General features: G+C 44.3%; 1 protein-coding gene across 5 annotated transcripts in view; it reads left to right on the top strand.

Moving 5' to 3' along the window:
* LOC125751096 (drebrin-like) overlaps positions 1–16,913 on the top strand; it is a 43,306-nt gene that overhangs the window by 22,238 nt on the left and 4,155 nt on the right. Inside the window, exons 1-12 of one of the 5 annotated variants that reach the window (XM_049029635.1) lie at positions 4,161–4,413; positions 7,195–7,250; positions 7,490–7,602; positions 8,895–8,969; positions 9,684–9,830; positions 11,944–12,021; positions 12,505–12,656; positions 12,736–12,796; positions 13,892–13,933; positions 14,103–14,217; positions 15,214–15,324; positions 16,712–16,834. In XM_049029635.1, coding sequence (XP_048885592.1) covers positions 7,537–7,602; positions 8,895–8,969; positions 9,684–9,830; positions 11,944–12,021; positions 12,505–12,656; positions 12,736–12,796; positions 13,892–13,933; positions 14,103–14,217; positions 15,214–15,324; positions 16,712–16,834 — 970 coding nt within the window. In that variant the 5' untranslated portion in view covers positions 4,161–4,413; positions 7,195–7,250; positions 7,490–7,536. Of the gene's footprint in view, positions 1–4,160; positions 4,414–7,194; positions 7,251–7,489; positions 7,603–8,894; positions 8,970–9,683; positions 9,831–11,943; positions 12,022–12,504; positions 12,657–12,735; positions 12,797–13,891; positions 13,934–14,102; positions 14,218–15,213; positions 15,325–16,711; positions 16,835–16,913 lie in introns of those variants that run through there. The other 4 variants (XM_049029630.1, XM_049029632.1, XM_049029633.1 and 1 more) reach the window with 4 other exon arrangements.

Genomic DNA, 16,913 nt, shown 5'->3' with positions numbered 1-16,913 from the left:
ATGACAATGCACACTGGCTTAGCTTGTTTTGTTTCTGCTTAGCCTATTTTGAAGTTTCCTTTAATTATTTTCATTACAATCGTGCTCTGATTATGAGACCTCCTGCAGCCACATAGACTGTTGACGCTGGATATGAAGTATGAGCTTATTTATGGAAAATGTGGAGTGAGATAGATCTGCATATTTTGCATACAGGATAACTGACAGTTACATAAATGTAATAGGGCCCATTCTTTACATAGAGTGTTGTATATAACCTTCGAATCACCAGAGAATGTTTCTGGTATTTTGGCTACTTCCCTTCTAGTCTGAGACACTCGGAATGTTGGCCTCTCCCATTTGCGGGATGGTGGGCCTTAAAAGGCTTACAAAGCCCCCCCCCCCATGGTGTCTTACGGCGTCACCGCGTTGAATCATTCCCTTCCATGGCGGAATGAATGGAATGTGGGATTTACCAAGAATGTCCTGAGATCCAGCCTGTGCTGAGGCAGTGTGCCCCTGCAGACCGGCATCCTGGACCAGACATTTCGGCCCCGGACCCTGCATTAGTCTTTAGCTCATTTTAAACATCAATGTCGGAGTCCAGTGCCGAGATCTTCCTGTGCTCCGTGAGTCCGTCTGATCAGTCTCCTGGCAGAGCTGGATGACGACGATAAGAATGAAACTTCATTAATCCCAGTGGGAACGCTCTCTCTTCGCCTACCCCGTCCTGCTCTCCTCCAGACGTACACAACGGCAGGTTAACGCCTTAGCCGAGATTCATCCAATTAGGTCAATTGTGTGAAACTCAACCAACAAGTTTTTAAATGACAAATAAAATGAATGCAAAATAAATTTTGGTGTGCAATTGTACGTTTGAATATGAGCAAAAATAGCCAGCCAATGCTGAGAGCAATGACATGCATTAACGTGCACGGTGCTATGCTGCATAACTTGAGAGTAATGAAGGAAAGAAGAATGTTCACATCAACAGCCGTGTCATGAAGCTGGGGGGGGGGGTGGATGGGGGTGGGGGGGTAATAAAATGTAATGAGATCTCAGTTAATAAAGGGGAAAGGGAAAGGTGTACCTGAACTGTCAGCAAAAACCTAGGATATTTACCTACCCATTCACCATTCATTCGACATTCATTCATCCATCCATCCATCCTTTCATTCACTACTCTGGAATGGATGGTTCTTTTTATTGTATTCTTCTGTGTATAATGTAAGTAAACATACATGCCAAAGTGATAAGCAGGCAGGTAGTTTTCCTGGTTTTTCGTTTGTCAGTGGTTTCGAGCCTCAAGCCCAAATTCAGAATCTCCTGACATTTTCCATCTTCGTGCCAAGAGAAATCGGCCTGCTTAGTGCAGAGTGGGCTGTGTTAAGTGAGGTGGTGTGAATGGAGGAGTTGCCAAATTTGTACAGCCTCGCACCCAGGAATTTATTTTGAGCCTTGTGTCATAACGCTGGTCTCTGCGATGGAGAGACAGGCACGGCTGGTGAGGAAGCATGCTGGGCTGATGCTGGGAGCCCTGGAGATGGACTGCAAGTCTCGGCGAGAGACCCTGAAGCACCAGGTGACACTAAATTGTGTGCAGGCTGCTCCTACTTCATTAGTGGGGGGGGGTCTTACATTGTAGGTGCCCCCCTGTTACAGGGAATCAATGATGGTGGGGCTTCTTCTTCTGTCTGTCTTAGGAAGATGCAGGATCCGATGTAATGATGATCTCATAACCATCCCTTTTTTTTCTTAGGCTGCAAAACTAACACATGTTTTTTTTTCCTGTTGGAGTCGTGCCTGGAGTCAAAATGGTAACGCTTACATAAGGATCCTATTAAAGGAAACTAGAGGCTGATTTGCAAAGTGTCAAGAAAAGAGTGAAAAAATAACAAAACGATTCTTCCTTATTTTTCATGCATTGTTTGTGCAGGAAAACATCCGACTCAAAAATTCTTAAATTTTGTACATTTCATATAATTAAACTTGCTTCTGCTATCTCAGACCGCGATACCCGTGACTTCAAGAATATAATGATTTATTGTAGTAATGAAGATAAAATTGTCTTATTTTGGTAGTAATGGTGGGACCTAAGCTAGGAAGGTTTTTTTACTACTCCCACCTGGCAGATATAGCCCAGTGCGAACATGGTGGTAGTTATTGACATACTATAAAAATCTCCTTGTCACTTCTTCTCACACATGCACTATGTATATGCAGTGTTAATGTTCACATTCATTCCGCACCATTCAAACAGCCTTTTCTCATTTTCCCACCCAGTTCCTTTATTGTGATCTCACTGTCCATAACCCAAGATGAGGCAGGGGGAGGCGTGATTACTCTCTCCTTTATCTGCATCTTCCCCTTACACCCCCTTCCCGTGGTGATCAGTGGGTGATGATTGGATGGCGTCGCGTTTGTCCAGAACAAGAAGCGGAATGCCAGCGGTCTGCCTTGCCGTACGGCCCCTCGACTTCGCCAAGTGCTTTCAGGACCTTCTCCTGCAGACCAGGCCTGGTCTGGACTAGCGACGAAGCCTCTGTCAGCACTTGCTCATGTGCTGGTCCTCTGGGACGTCAAATACTTGACAGTTCCAAACTAATTTCGCACAATCTGGAGCCCGGTGACGCTGATCCGTTCACAGCGGAGGGGTAGAGTCCTGCCATGAGGGCAGAACAGAAGTGCTAAGAAAAATGGTTCAACCAAACAGAAGAACTTCATTACAAGAAAAAAACAAATAATGCTTCAAATGCAGCTCATTACAGTGAATGGGCCTCCAGTCCGTAGACTTATCCGCTAACCCCATTCAAACGCTAATGAGAAAACGGTTGCTACTGGATTTCATTTCCTTTCTGGCCCATGGCAGGTGATCGGTCACCCCGGAGACATAACTGGTCAGTTTATCCCAGCGCCTTGCCTACCTTCAGCTTCCACTGAGTGTGTATGTAACCTACATTATTACGCAAATGGCTGTTATCTAGGCAAACGTGTCCTAGAATCCTATTTTCTCAGTGAATGTTATTTACCCATCTCTGGTACCGACGTCAGACATAACTCGCTGGCTGTAGCCGACGGCTCACCTGAGAGGGCCCAGCCCAAGCTGTTCGGTGATGGATGTGTGGCTGGTGCCTGTATACGTGTGTGGGAGGGCGTTCTCGTGATCTGTTTAGTGGTGCGGCGCTGCCTGATGTGCTGGTCTATAGGGTACCTTGGACTGTGCAACCTGCTTCAACAGAGGCTGTCGGTAATTAGTGTCAGGAGCACTGAGAGCAGACGAGGAACAGAAAGAGTGAGGAAGAGAGGAACCTGGCATCCGCTGGTGTGGGCAGTTTTATTCATTTTTATTTTAGTTTTTTTTAATTATTTCGCTTATTTTTGTTCATGCTAACCATTAACCTCGCCAAACAAAATGGCCACTGTATAAAAAAAAAAAACACTGAATAAATATTCCACCAATATAGATAATAGTTCTGCTGCTATTAAGATATTCCTTATCATAAAAAGATTTTTACCATGAGTCCGTTTTGGAGCTGGTAGGTTTTGTAGCGTGATTTCTGTGCTGCCCCTGACATCACATTGTAAAAAAAAAAGGCGTGTGTTTTTATAGCTGTAGACTGGAAGATACTGGCCAATGAGCCCCCCCCATGCTACTGACAGTCTCCTCACTTTCCAACAGCGCTACACAGAAGGACTCGCTGCCGAAATCCGTTAATAAAAACCATTGAGAGATCCAGTGTAAGTCATCTCTCTGAAATAATAATTTAATAATCAGGCCCTTACATAACTGAAAGGCAGCACTTCCTGATAGTGACCTCTTTCATGAGGGGGGGGGGGGGGGCTGGGTGATGTCAGCTTATGGATAGATGGAGATGATTTCTCCTTGAATAATTTGCCAAAATGATCGGTCTGGCCCAGGAAAATGCTTCGCAGCTCCTCATTTGCATTACAATCACTTAAAATCAAAACTGGAGTCTCTTATAGATGAATAATGGGGTTTTTTTGCTTACTTTTTTAGCAGCTTTAGCCAGATTGCTGACTGGTTATTTCCCTCTGTAAGGCAGTGATAAACAGACGCCTGAAATGGTCCCATGATGCACCTGGGCTCTAGTCTTTAACAATCACGGACTGCATAATGGCTGTGCAGCACTGCAGGATAGTAACACATTAACATCCACAGGGACTTCAGCTTAATTACTTAGCTCCAGTTCACGTGTCCCATCTGATTCTACGCAACAGGGGAAGTAGCAACCGAGGGCGATACAAGTCTGATATTTGTGCTCAGTCTTCCATTTTCTTAACCTTCTGCTAACCTCTCCTGGTTTGATTTCACTAGCTGCCAGTGTTTCTTTAAGTAAGACTTTGTATATTCCAGCTATGAGATACATTTTCTTTTATGTGGACACCTGTGAAGATCACTTGACTGAGAGCCAGGTAAGAGGCAGTTGACCCCATGTTGTTCAGTGAATCATCTTTCATGGTAATAGTACGGACTGAGTCAGGGAGACGCGCTGATGCCTCCCACCTCCAGGGCTGCCAGTTTGAATCCCGGCTTCTCTGTCTGTCTGCATGTTCTTCCTGTGTTTGGTGGGTTTCCTCTGGCTTCCTCCCACTGTATGTGTTATGTATATATTACATGGTGGGGACCAAATGTCCCCATAATGTGATAAAAACCTGTTATTTTGACATTGTGGGGACTATGTTTTCAGCCCCCCACAAGGGGAAACTCAATTTTATAAAAATCTGTGACTGCAATCGAAAACTGAAATGAAACTAAATGGATGGTCCCCACAAAGATATGAATACAAATGTGTGTGTGTGTGTGTGCGTGTACATGCCCAGTTATGTATTGGCATCCCATGCAGTAGCTGTGCCCTTTGTTGCCTGGCACAGTCCCCAGGGTCCTGTGCCACTGATTAGCATAAATGGTTGGAAGGTAATAGTTTGCTTCGACTTGGTTTCAGTTATGTAAAAATGCTTCAGTATGAGTGTGTGATGTGCGCATTACAAATGAATGTTCATGGGGTCCAGGATTGTAACAGCTTGTATTCTGAAGGGTTTCCCAACACAGACTTTGAGGGGGTCCTTTAAGGTCGAAAAGGAGGCTAACATCAGACAAAGCGTGCAGCTAAGGTTACGGGTGGACAGAGCTTGCTTCCCTCACAACATTCGGGACGCCATTCTGCTGTGCTATCTCACTCTGCTTAGTCTGTTTTCCGGTTCTGCTTCATGCATACTATAAATATCACACATGCTACATCTTGGTTAACCCCTACATCTCCCTCTCCTTCCATCATCATATATAAAGTGATGAATGTGGACTTGGGGTAAAATGTGAAGCTACTGCTCAGATTCTGCCGTCTGTCCTTCTCTGCCCAGGTGGCAGCTACAGTACAGCTTTTTCATCTAGTCCCCAGTCCAAATGTCGGCTCATGTGACATAATAGTGTCATTTGACAGTTTTTTGTTGTTGCTTTTTGGTACAAACGCGTAATGGTAAATCACGTTCGCAACAGGTAGAGAAGTAGGTGTTTTGTTTATCTTCTAAAACCTGCGTGTCTTTATTCTGCGTGTATCCTGCCTGGCAAAGCTGATATCAAAGCACTGCTATCATTTGCTGTATGATGAGTGAAAATGGCAGAGTGAGGTTTCGAGAAGTTGTACGGATCTTATTCTCCCTCCTGTATATTGTAGCTTATTCCCTGCATGGGTAAAGCCCAAAAAAATCTTTCCAAAAAAAATTTATTTGGGTGACATTGTGTGGCTCAGTCTCTGTGCCTGTCATCGGAAGATTGCTGGTTCAAGCCCCAGCCTAGGCAGAGCGGTCACACGGCCGTGCGCCCTTAACAAGGCTCTGAACCTCCACCTCCAGAGGGGTTGCATGTTTGTGACCCTGTGCTGTGAACCCCACCCTATGGAGAGCAGGATGGAGTAGGCCAAGAGAAGCGTTCCGGTGGACTTGTGCAAATGGCAAATAAAGGATTTATCATTAATATGGACTGTGCTATTTTTAAACCTTAATTAGAAGATGAAAACACCAGGGTGGATATTATAATTACTGGAGCAAAGCGAGCTTAGTGACATGCAGGGACTCGGTTATGAGTTCTAGGCATAAGCGGCAGCATAAAGGCTAATGCTGAACATCAGGAGTCAGGAGCTTGGGGAGCAGATGGCTAAAGGGCGAGAAAGTGGGGGGTGGAGCCACAGGTTAGGGGAACATCCAGGAAGCACATGGGAATGAATGAGAGATGCACGTTTGTTTCTCTATTGGAAAATCACAGGTTTCTCGTGAGTGGTTCCTGCGCAGGTTGCTGATGAAGGAGACGTGAGCTTTTGTGCTAGTGATTGTGTAAATGAAGAAAAAAAGTTCCTGTCATTTTCCAGGGAACACCTTGTGGATAGAAAATCTCATGTTCATGAGTGAAAGGCTTAAAAGTAAATAAGGGTTTCAGTAAAAGGAATGGTCACAAGGGATGCCTTTGTTCTGACTCACATCTCCAGCCTCTCCACTTATAAAAAGCCGAAGAACCCTGCAGGCAGGAAAAAGAGAGAGCAGAACAGCAACTACACTCCACATTTTTCACAGTCAGACAGAAGGCAAAGGCACCTTTTACCGTCCGGGTGACACACTTTTGCTAAAAATTGTATCACAGGTTTTTTGTGTATCAGGCCAAAGGCCAGTGGATTGTAAATGTGTTTGTGAGGATGATGTTGACAGGTGTCTGTAGCTCTGTTTCCAGTATTGTTCTTTCGCCTGTAATCTCAAACCCTTATTTAGGTCGGAATATAGCCACAGACTTTTGTGAATTGCGAGATGAATACCTTCTCTGGTGGTTCATATTTCTCCAAATAAATGCAATTTATTGAATCTGATTGTAGGCCAATAGATTAGTTACACACTGCTTGAACAGAATGGTAATTATCAGTGCTGATATCCTCCCAGTATTCAGAGCAGTCAGTTCCATTCCTGTGTTCATTCTGAGACGCATAACTGAATTGTAAACCTTATTACATGCAGAACTGAAGACATTTTTTTTGAAGAACTGATGAGCTCATGCTGTCAGATAATATTAGTGGGATCAGTTTCCTTTGACAGTCATCACAAGCACTCAGCGGAGCCATGCTGATACCTGCATTCGCATCCTGCGATAGGGTCCCGGTCACTCTGCCCAGCTACAGATTCCTGTCAGTGAGTTCTCCTCATCTCTCTCTGCAGGGCTTTATACACATATGAAGGTGACAGCAATGATCTCAAGCTCGAATCTTTGGGCGGTGAGTTTTGTTTTTACGAACCTTTACTTTTTTCTTGGCCTGCGTAACTGGAAATCACTGGGATAAATGGCTCACACCTTTCTGGTCGGCATTTCTTTGTAACGTAAGGATTGAGATCACTAAAACAGCGCCTGTCACAGGACAAGATTTCCAGTGCACCGCAGTATTGATTGTGTGCATTGCAGTGCATCTGGGCGTTCCTCTCCAGAGTCGCCTGTATTTTCTCCTGTGCTTTACAGATGGGGGGTTACCTGAGATCAGCGACACCTTTGACAGCACGAGCGTGATGTATGGCTTCTGTAGCATAAGGGAGTCTGTACTGGCCATCCCCCAGTACATCCTGATCAACTGGGTGAGCGGAGCACGCCGTCGACACACCCTCACCCTACGGCCTGGGCAATGGGCTGTATGCCACCCAGAAGCGCCATACTTCACCTATACTACTCTCACTGCGCTTGCAGTGACATTTGCTGCAGCGCAGAGCTGTTTTCCATACTGCGAGAATGTGATGCGTTATCTAGGCTGGCTGGCCTTCTGTTTACCTTCCTTTAGGGGAAAGCAGTGAATATTCAGGGATCGACTCCACTCATCACAAGGGGTTTAATCCTTTCTAACACACACCTGCTTTAAAGAGATGGATTTTCTTTATCTAGTAAATGATTTCCATATATTACTTTACTGTTATTATTACCTTCTAATCATGAGCAAAGAGTCCTGTGCTAACCCACAGGGGGTGCAGACCACCCTCAAATGGTGACAAATAAGCTACGGGATTTGAACCAGCAACCTTCCCTTCATGAGCAAAGAATCTCTTCCTAACCTGCAGAGCTACACACCACCTTCATATATGGATTAAAATAGAAAGTGTCTTTTACAGCAATAAAAAAATATGCTTTACAGTTACAGTGATAATCAGCCCCATCCACCTCCCCCCTTCGACACCCACCTAAGTGACGTAGCAGATAATCCCACGTTAACCAGCTGAAAGACAAGAATTTTAATTTTTTTTTTTTGCTAAATGTGGGGATGCATAAATGGTGAGGAAGTTAGGAAAAAATTGTTGTAATTTTGGCCAAAGCCCTAGAAGTACAACTCCAACCTTTACAAGAATGCAGCAAGACGGGCGGGCGGGCGGGCTGGCCATCTCAGAAAGACTTTTGTATAGCTGTTCTGTTGTAAGGCCCAGATTCAGTCAAGGGGTTGGAATGAATGGGTATCTGTAAATGAGCACCCCCTACTGGCCAGTTTTAGGATAGTCACAAACACCTGTATTCTGCATAGTTTTTAGGCTGAATAACCAGGTAAAAATTATCTATACTAATCTTGTACTAATCTCTGATGAATACAATGTTTTGCAGCACCACTTTATACTTTTGTACAAAGATAAGAATGGATTATTCACATATTCATGTATTATACGCATCTTTTCAGTTGTTGATGTACTATGTATTTTATTGTCAAAATTCTTTTATTTTATGCTTAATATTTTTATCTATTTATGCTGTTTTGCTTTCTTTGCATTGCGTCTTTCGTCAAGCACGTTGCCGGAAGTGGGTGGAAAAGCATTTCACCTCACAGTCGTACAGCGTATGATTGTCTCTGTGGCGAATAAAAGCTTGAAGCTTGAAGGCTTTTTCCCGCCAGGTCGGGGACGACGTTCCCGATGCCAGGAAGTGCGCCTGCGCCAGTCATGTGGCCACAATCGCCGACTTCTTCCAGGTGAGCGAATAGTTAACTGGCCACCCGTGGGACAGTGCATGGCTGTGTCACTGTATCACTGTGTTACTATAGCGTTTGCCATAAAGATTGACGGCAGTTGTTTTCCGTCTTGCACCAACACAGCAGGTCAGGTAGTCTGTGCTTTTGTCCTCTTTTGTTTTCACCTGAGACCTTCCATGGCAGAATCGCCCCGTAGATCTTGCTGAATGTCCCCAGAACAGATCTCTCTCAGAGTAATTAAGTCCTCTTTCCTAACAGACAACCAGCAGCTAGGGTTGGTCAGCATTTTTAAACCTGTTTGCAGTGTATTTTAGTATTTGCCACTTAGCATTTTCCCCAGTATCAGATGTATATCATTAAAAAAAATAAAAAATACGCCATGATCTGAGAAGTCTAATATTTGATGGTATGAATTAATTTGCGGTTTCTGTTTGATGCATGGTGGTGGTTTGTGGTTAGTAGCTGTTAGTATCAGAAATGCCACCTAGCATCAGGAGATGAAAGCCGGCTCAGCATCTGCGTTGTAAGGTGATTATCTTAGTGATTATTCTTGTGCTCGGCCTGTGCTCTGTATACTCACACTGTCTGGTGAGTCTAGCGCACACTAGAGTGCAGAGCTGTTAAATATGAGTATTCCATACCTAGGGGGCCAGGATTGTGACTGACTGGTCAGTCTGGGGGAGCGAATTTCCCATTTCTGCTTTTGGTCCACAGGGAGTTGATATCATCGTTAATGCCAGCAGCCTGGAGGACATTGACCCATCAGCTATTGAACAGAGGCTAACTAATGGGGTGGCTCCAGTGACCAGTCCAGTGCTCAGTCACCTGCGAATGGGGGACGAGGACAGGACTGACACTGCGGTAAGGGGTTTGGGGGCTGGTGGCTGTCATCCTATATTATAAAGTTTGGGCATTTGGTACATATGAGTGAGAATCTCTGTCTTTTTGCATTGTGTATATGCATGTACTGCATTGATAACCAAAAACAGGTAAAGTATTACGCAATATATTAAGATTTGTGCAGTGCTTTAAAGCATTTTATTATGTTATGAATAAAATGTATTTATGGGGAATTATTGGATGTGTCATGGGTGACACAAGCAGTGTGTGGTGAGGTGTGATAAGGTGAAAGACATGCCTTAAAAGAAATGACTTTTCTGCCTGGATGTTGTTAATCCCATCACTTTAGTGCACATGTAACATTCTGTGATGCTAAATTAAATATTCCATTAAGGGATAGAAAGGTATGTGCATTAGATTTAATATTTCGTAAAACGAAATTATGTCAATTCTCTTCGGCTAATTGTGAGGCAGATATTGGAATTAAGTACATTTATGCTGTTGTCATCAGAGGTGGGGGGGGGGGTGGGTGGCCCAACCTGCTGGACTTAAAATTAGCTCAGGCATCTCATTTTATGTTACATCGTATTTTCCCAAATGATTCACTGAGGTAATGTCCAGGTAATGGATATATTTTATGCACATTTTCAGTCCTGCTAATAAATTTAGGGAAATAAGAGGAGTAAGCAGGAGTAAGTGGGAGAGATGATTATTATTTGATTATGAGTGATTAATATCTGAAAAAGAAATATTAATATCTGAGAAATAAAGACATTTTAGCCATCTGAAGGAACATTATATTTAGACAACCGTTGTTAATCTATTAATTAATAATCTTATAAACATTAATTGTGCATTGATATTTACATTATATGCCCATAAGTATGTGGACACCAGTTTGTCCAGCATCTCCTTCTGAAATCATGTTTTTGTTTAATATGAAGGTTGTCCACCCTTAGCTGCTATAATAGCCTCTGATCTTCTGGGAGGGCTTTCCATTAGATGCTGGGACATCGCTGGTGGGATTTGCCGCCATTCCGGTTGGGTATTGATGTTGGGTGATCAGGTCCCTCTCTGAGAGCTTGTGTGGCCCCCACCTCGCAGCTGAACCTGCTCCCAGATGTTTCCACTTCACAGACACTTCACTCGCAGTTGGCCAGTGCAGATCTAGCAGGACAGAAATGTGGAGAACGGCCATGTTGCTGGAAGGATGCATCCTGGGATACTGCCAGGTTGAAAGTCACTAACCCCATCTGTACAACCATCCTCTATGCTGCTGGCGATCGCATGGCACCACGCTTAGCTATTAGCACGGTGTTCTGCCATTAGCAAATTCCTCCAATTACTAAGGGTATCCACGTACTTTTGGCCGTACATATTCACTTCTTTAAGAGCTCATATGCTAAGCAATATACACGAATTGCCGTTATGCTGTTACTTACTTATGCAGTTAGTGTCTTCATTAATGCAGATCAGGCTTCTCACCTTCTCAAATTGTGCACCAGCCATTCACCTCCCTGTATTTTCAAAGTAGACGCTGGCAGGTTTTCCATCTAAAATGCTCAACTTGCGTGCGGAGTAAAACTAAGCCAAGCTGTGTGTCGACAAGTACACCTGCTGGTCTCAAAAAAGCATGCTAATATCTAGTTGAAAAATGTTGGCAGATCTGGATTGCACCTGCTTTTAGCTATTTTCGTGTAGCAGTTTTGCGTTATCCGGTGCTTTCTCGCTGTGTCGTTTTCGGGCCGTCTCACAGGTGTATCGCTCGCTGAATCACTGCAGCTTCTCAAACTGACAGGTCGTCCCTGTCTGCAAATGACAGTGACACATCCATTTCCCATTTTTATCTGCCTGCAGTGGTAATTACGCAGGAAGACACATTCACTCTAACAAACCAGATATTAAAGTAACCTACCCATCATAACACCATCGAGCAGGACACCGTTGTACTTTTAAGATTTAACCTTGTCTTCCATTTTCGTTATTCACAGCAATCAGGATTTTGTCTTTTTAATGGTTCTATATGCAGCGGATAGGGGATCTCTGGACTCCGCTGCTATTGCCTCTCCCTACTGGCCTTAATGAACAAGCTGGTCTCACGATCTCCAGGATAATCACACCTCTTCTTTCCCAGGGCACGTCCTACCAGAAGACAAATGCTGAGATCGAAATTAAAAAAATCAGCAGAGAGGCATTCTGGGAACAGGCCCAGGTAAGCCTTTTTTCCAGGACTTTCTGGACGATTTGTTATTTGGTCACTTTGCACAACTGCACTATCGTGCAGAATCACATGTCTCTCTTAATTTTTCAGTACTTTACAGCCTCCGGGCCGGTTGTATCATTGCCAGTTAATGCAAACTAGTTCCCTGGGTCATTGCTATCAGCCAAATGAGCATAGTGTATTAGGCGGTAGCAGTTAAGGGCACATGAAGTGCCAAGAATGCAGTGACTTATTGCTGTGCCTGTGTATTTCAGTGTGAAATAATGGATAAACAGGATCAGATCTTACTGTGCTGTTCTGCATTCCGTTCCGATGAAGTTTTTCCAAGGCCAGTGAGCACAAATTGCAGCAATCTCAGTTTCCCAAACAATATACTGGACTTATTGTTCGGTATTATCCTCCATTCAGGCAGTAACATAGGACTGTGTATTGCCTTGATAACATGTCTCTGGTTGCACTCTTCGTCCATCGCAGCGCGAAGAGGAGTTACGCAAAGAGGAGGAGCGGAGGAAGGTTGCGGCTGAACGGAGGAGGTTTGAGGAGGAGCGGATGGAGTTGGAGCGCAGAGAGCAGGAGGAACGGGAGAAGCGGTACCGGGAGAGGGAACGGCAGATCGAGGAACTCCGGTAGGCCGGTGGTAGCACCAACATGAGAGGGCATGGCTGTCTGACGTCAGCTGAATGCCGTGTCACTCTGTGCTTACAGGAGGAAGCTGCAGAACCAGGAGATAGACCAATCCGCCATGGACAGGACACGGGTCGTCGTTGTAAGCAAAGCTTTCTGTCTTACACGGGTGTTGTTGATTTTGCTGGGATTTTCCTTTGAAGAGTTTTGAAGACATTGTGGATTTAAGAGGACTTCAGAGCATCGATGAGAGCTCATCGAAGATCTGTGGCATTTTATCATAGATTATAATATCCCAGGACACACTGTGTACAACATAGACAGGATGCTACTTCATCACAGGATGCATACAGTCACACTCTGGGGGCAGTTTTGTGACGAGAGGGACCAGTTCACATTTATTAGCATCGGCGTAATTGGTGTGGAGCTCTTGAACCCAGTAAAGTTATACGGTTTAAGATCATGAGAGAAACATTCCTTGCTGAAGGACTTTATTTCTTAAGTCGTACCGCCACCATGTCAAAAGACTTTAAAGGTCAATGGAATGACACTGAGGACTGGGTGATTTCCTGAACAGTAGTAACCTACTGTAGTTTGCTAAATTGCCAGTGGTAGCACATTAGTCGGAGTTATCAAAACCCTACAAAATATTTTCCAAGCAGAAAAATTGAGCAAGTCAAATATATACGATACATTTATTTTTTTTACAGCGCCTTTCACAACAAAGTTGTGTCAAAGTGCTTTACAGGGTTGTGTTGTGATAAATATATACAAACTCCTAAGACACACAGGGAGCTGAACACACAATGTTGGATGTGTGTGACCAAAGCTCTACCCACTGAGCCAGATAAATAAATAAATGTCCATCCTTCTGTCTTCCTCCTGCTTCTCCTTCTCTCCGCCGTGACTCCATGTGTGCGGAGTTTGCATGTTCTCCCTGTGACATTGTAGGGTTTCCTCTGGGTTCTCTGGTTTCCCCCCACAGTCCCAAAACATGCTGAGGCTAATTGGAGTGACCAAATTGTCCGTAGGTGTGCCTGTGTGAGTGAATGGTGTGTGAGTGTGCCCTGCGATGGGTTGGCGCCCCATCCGGGGTTGTTCCCTGCCTTGTGTCCATAACCCCCCGGGATAGGCTCCGGACCCCCCGCGCGATCCTGAACAGGACAAGCGGTTAGAGAAAATGGATGAGTGAATGGTGAATTACTAATGTCAGAATTATATGGATGTTCTCACACAGACCCATGAAGCAACACAGGAGAAAAGAGAATCAGAAGTGGAGGTATGCTTCTTTTTTAACGTTTCCCACCAGGGGGAGCTGGAGATCCTAATGTTGTACTACAATGAGAAGATGTGTATGTCCTAGCAAAAGTAGCCAGTAATTTTCATTTGTGACTGCTGTTCAGGCTTTGAAGGGCTTAGTTTATAGTAGCATTGTATGTATGTTACAGGAGGCAGCGGCCATTATCGCGCAGCGACCGGAGAATCCTCGGGACTTCTTCAAGCAGAGAGAGAAGGCTTTGGCCTGCAGCTTTGACAGCTCCCCCATGTCCATCCACAGGAAAGGTGCAAGAACCGCAAAGCAAGGCTGTATAGTTATAGGGCTCTAATTAATACACAAATAAAAACTTCCCTCACTGCTGCTTGCATTCAATAAACATAAAAGGAAGTGCTTTCAGTCTGCCTGTGCAGACACAATTTATCGTTCACGAGTAAAGCTAGCCCACATCCATATGTGATGACATCTAGTGTCTGACAAGCAGAAATGTGAAAATATGGGCTTGTATTCAGAAGGTATAGTCAGTGAGAACTAAAAAGTACTTAACAACCTCTGTTAACTTCTGAACCATGTTTGGTAATGTATTAAATTGCTTGTGTATTTCAGAAATACATTGTTAGTTATGCAAGGGATGCATTGTAATCAGGTTCAAATTCAGCGTTAATGCACGGTTATTTACTTTCGTTGTAGTTTGAGTGCTCTGTGTGTGTGTGTGTGTGTGTGTGTGTGTGTGTGTGTGTGTGTCTGTGTGTGGTTGGCGCCCCATCCTGGGTTGTTCCCTGCCTTGCGCCTGTAGCCTCTAGGAATCCGTTTCTATGCATAATTGAAGACCAGGTTTTATTCAGAGACGTAAAGCTGAGACCTGTCAACCTCCCATGGACTCCCATAGTGAAACGCAGTTTACAAACCGCAAATAAACGGGCTGACTGAGAAAAGGGGAATACCGGGCCTTTGACTCACTTTCTCTTCTTTCTTCTTGTCTGTTATTCTCTGTCTGTGGTCACCTTCACCTTAATTGTTGGCGTGGTTGTTATTCTTTCTGTTCCTTAATTTGTTTATTCAATCACCAAAACACACTTATATAAACCTGTCGCATCATCCTGGATTCTTTGTTTGACTTCTTGCCATTTCCATTCGATACCTACATGTCTGTTCACTGACTGTTGCCCTGTCCGGCCTGCTTCTCTGTCTCTCTTTCTGCTCCATCTTTTGTGCCTGTTTTCATACTTCCGCTCGTGCCATCGGTGTGTCTGCTGCGTTGGGTGGTGTCTTTGGTTCACTAGGCCGCCTGGACAGCCCATTTTTGAAGATGCAGTATAGTCTCCCTGAGCACAGTCTGCCCCCGGTGGCATCTCTCAGTCACCCCCACATCAGGCTGCACCCAGCTCTGTCTGGTAGGTACTGGCCTGCCTCTGTCCAGCTCTAGCAATTAATTGCCAAAGGCTACACTGCATGGCTTATATGTGCAGCTACTGCCTTCTAATGCTCACCACCACATCAGCAAAGGTATTGGGTGGTGATGAAGAGAATGATGCTTCATGAACCATTTGCTGTATTTTCTGACCCCACTAGATGGTGCTCTTGGTTTGCTTTGGCCCATGCGTTGAGCCATTTTGTGTGCAGAGAGCACCATCTAGTGGGGCCAAAAAACACAGCAAATGATTCATGAAACGTTGTTTTGCCCATCACTAGTTTCGTGAGATCTGCATCAGTAGCCATCACCAAAAGCTGAAAGGCTCATCCCGAGTTCCCCAAACTTATTGTGCCGTCCAGGTGTTCCAGGTATTGTGGAAGTGCCCATGTAGCAATTACGGCTTCTCCCTGCTGCTGGCTCTGTTACTGCACTATTTCTGATCCACATTTCAAAGCTTCTGCCACTAGGCATGTCTAGCTTCCTTTTACCCTCCATGGGTGCGTTGCCTGTGGCCGAGAGAGTCTGTGCCGCTCAGAACTTGGAAGGCAGCCTTATGACGATGGCTTACAGGCACCCACACCGGTCCTCCCCAGTGAGTTGTGGCTCATCCCCTTGCTTTCAGTCACCACATGGTCCTAAGCTCCACGGTCACGAGGCTCTCCTTCATGGGTATCTATGTCTGTTTTGAGCTCTGCTTTCTATTTTGAATTCGACTACCTAAATCACCACTAGCTCTTTGGCAAGAAGAAGCAATTAAACCCACAAACTGCTATAAAGCTCTCAGAGGTACTTTATTGTGCTGGACAGAAAAAAAAGTGTTTTCGCTCTGTCACAGGATGAATAGCTGCTTCAGTTTAATTTGAATGCACCTGCTTATATTGAAGAGTACCTGCTTACTTTGTACTTACCTGTCTTTATGTATCGGCTTTGCTGTAACCAGATTTGTGTGGCCTTCATTTCCAAATTGATAGATTTTTGCATGTCCATGTTGCAAAAGACCTTGAAAGATACCTTGTGTGTTTATTTTATCTCTTTCTTTTTGTACCAAGCAGGTCAATAGCAAAATCCCAATTTGTAGTATAAGTGAAACAAGCCCAGTCACATCTGTTTATGACATAGTTCTTCGTTGCTAGTGTTGCTTTGATACATCAAAAGAAGTTTCAGTTCAGTAGATATAAGGATGTCCTTTGAGAAAAAGGGGATGTCATTAATTTTGTGAGATGTGACTAGCAGTCACTATGGCAACAGATGACAATTATATGCAGATGTCCAGAGAAAGGTACTTTGACGAATCCCTCAATTTTGACACTGATGACTCCGCTGAATTGACTTTTAAGTCTGTTTTATTTTTTGCCATTTTCCCACAGAATCTGATGATTACGAGAGTTCAGACTACAGCATAACAATGATCCACTATCCATCCATCCCAAAAATTGTCACCACACCCATAGAGGAGGAAGAGAATGAGGATGTGGCTCTGGAAGAGTATGGTATGGACTCTGAGGCTCACCTTTTGTGGCTGTTACAAATTAACATCAATATCTATGTTTTCTGATTTTAGTTCCTCTT

Source organism: Brienomyrus brachyistius, chromosome 10 (genome assembly GCF_023856365.1).
Source record: "Brienomyrus brachyistius isolate T26 chromosome 10, BBRACH_0.4, whole genome shotgun sequence".
In the NCBI taxonomy this organism is placed as follows: domain Eukaryota; kingdom Metazoa; phylum Chordata; class Actinopteri; order Osteoglossiformes; family Mormyridae; genus Brienomyrus; species Brienomyrus brachyistius.
This window is presented reverse-complemented; position numbering and strand designations above follow the sequence as displayed.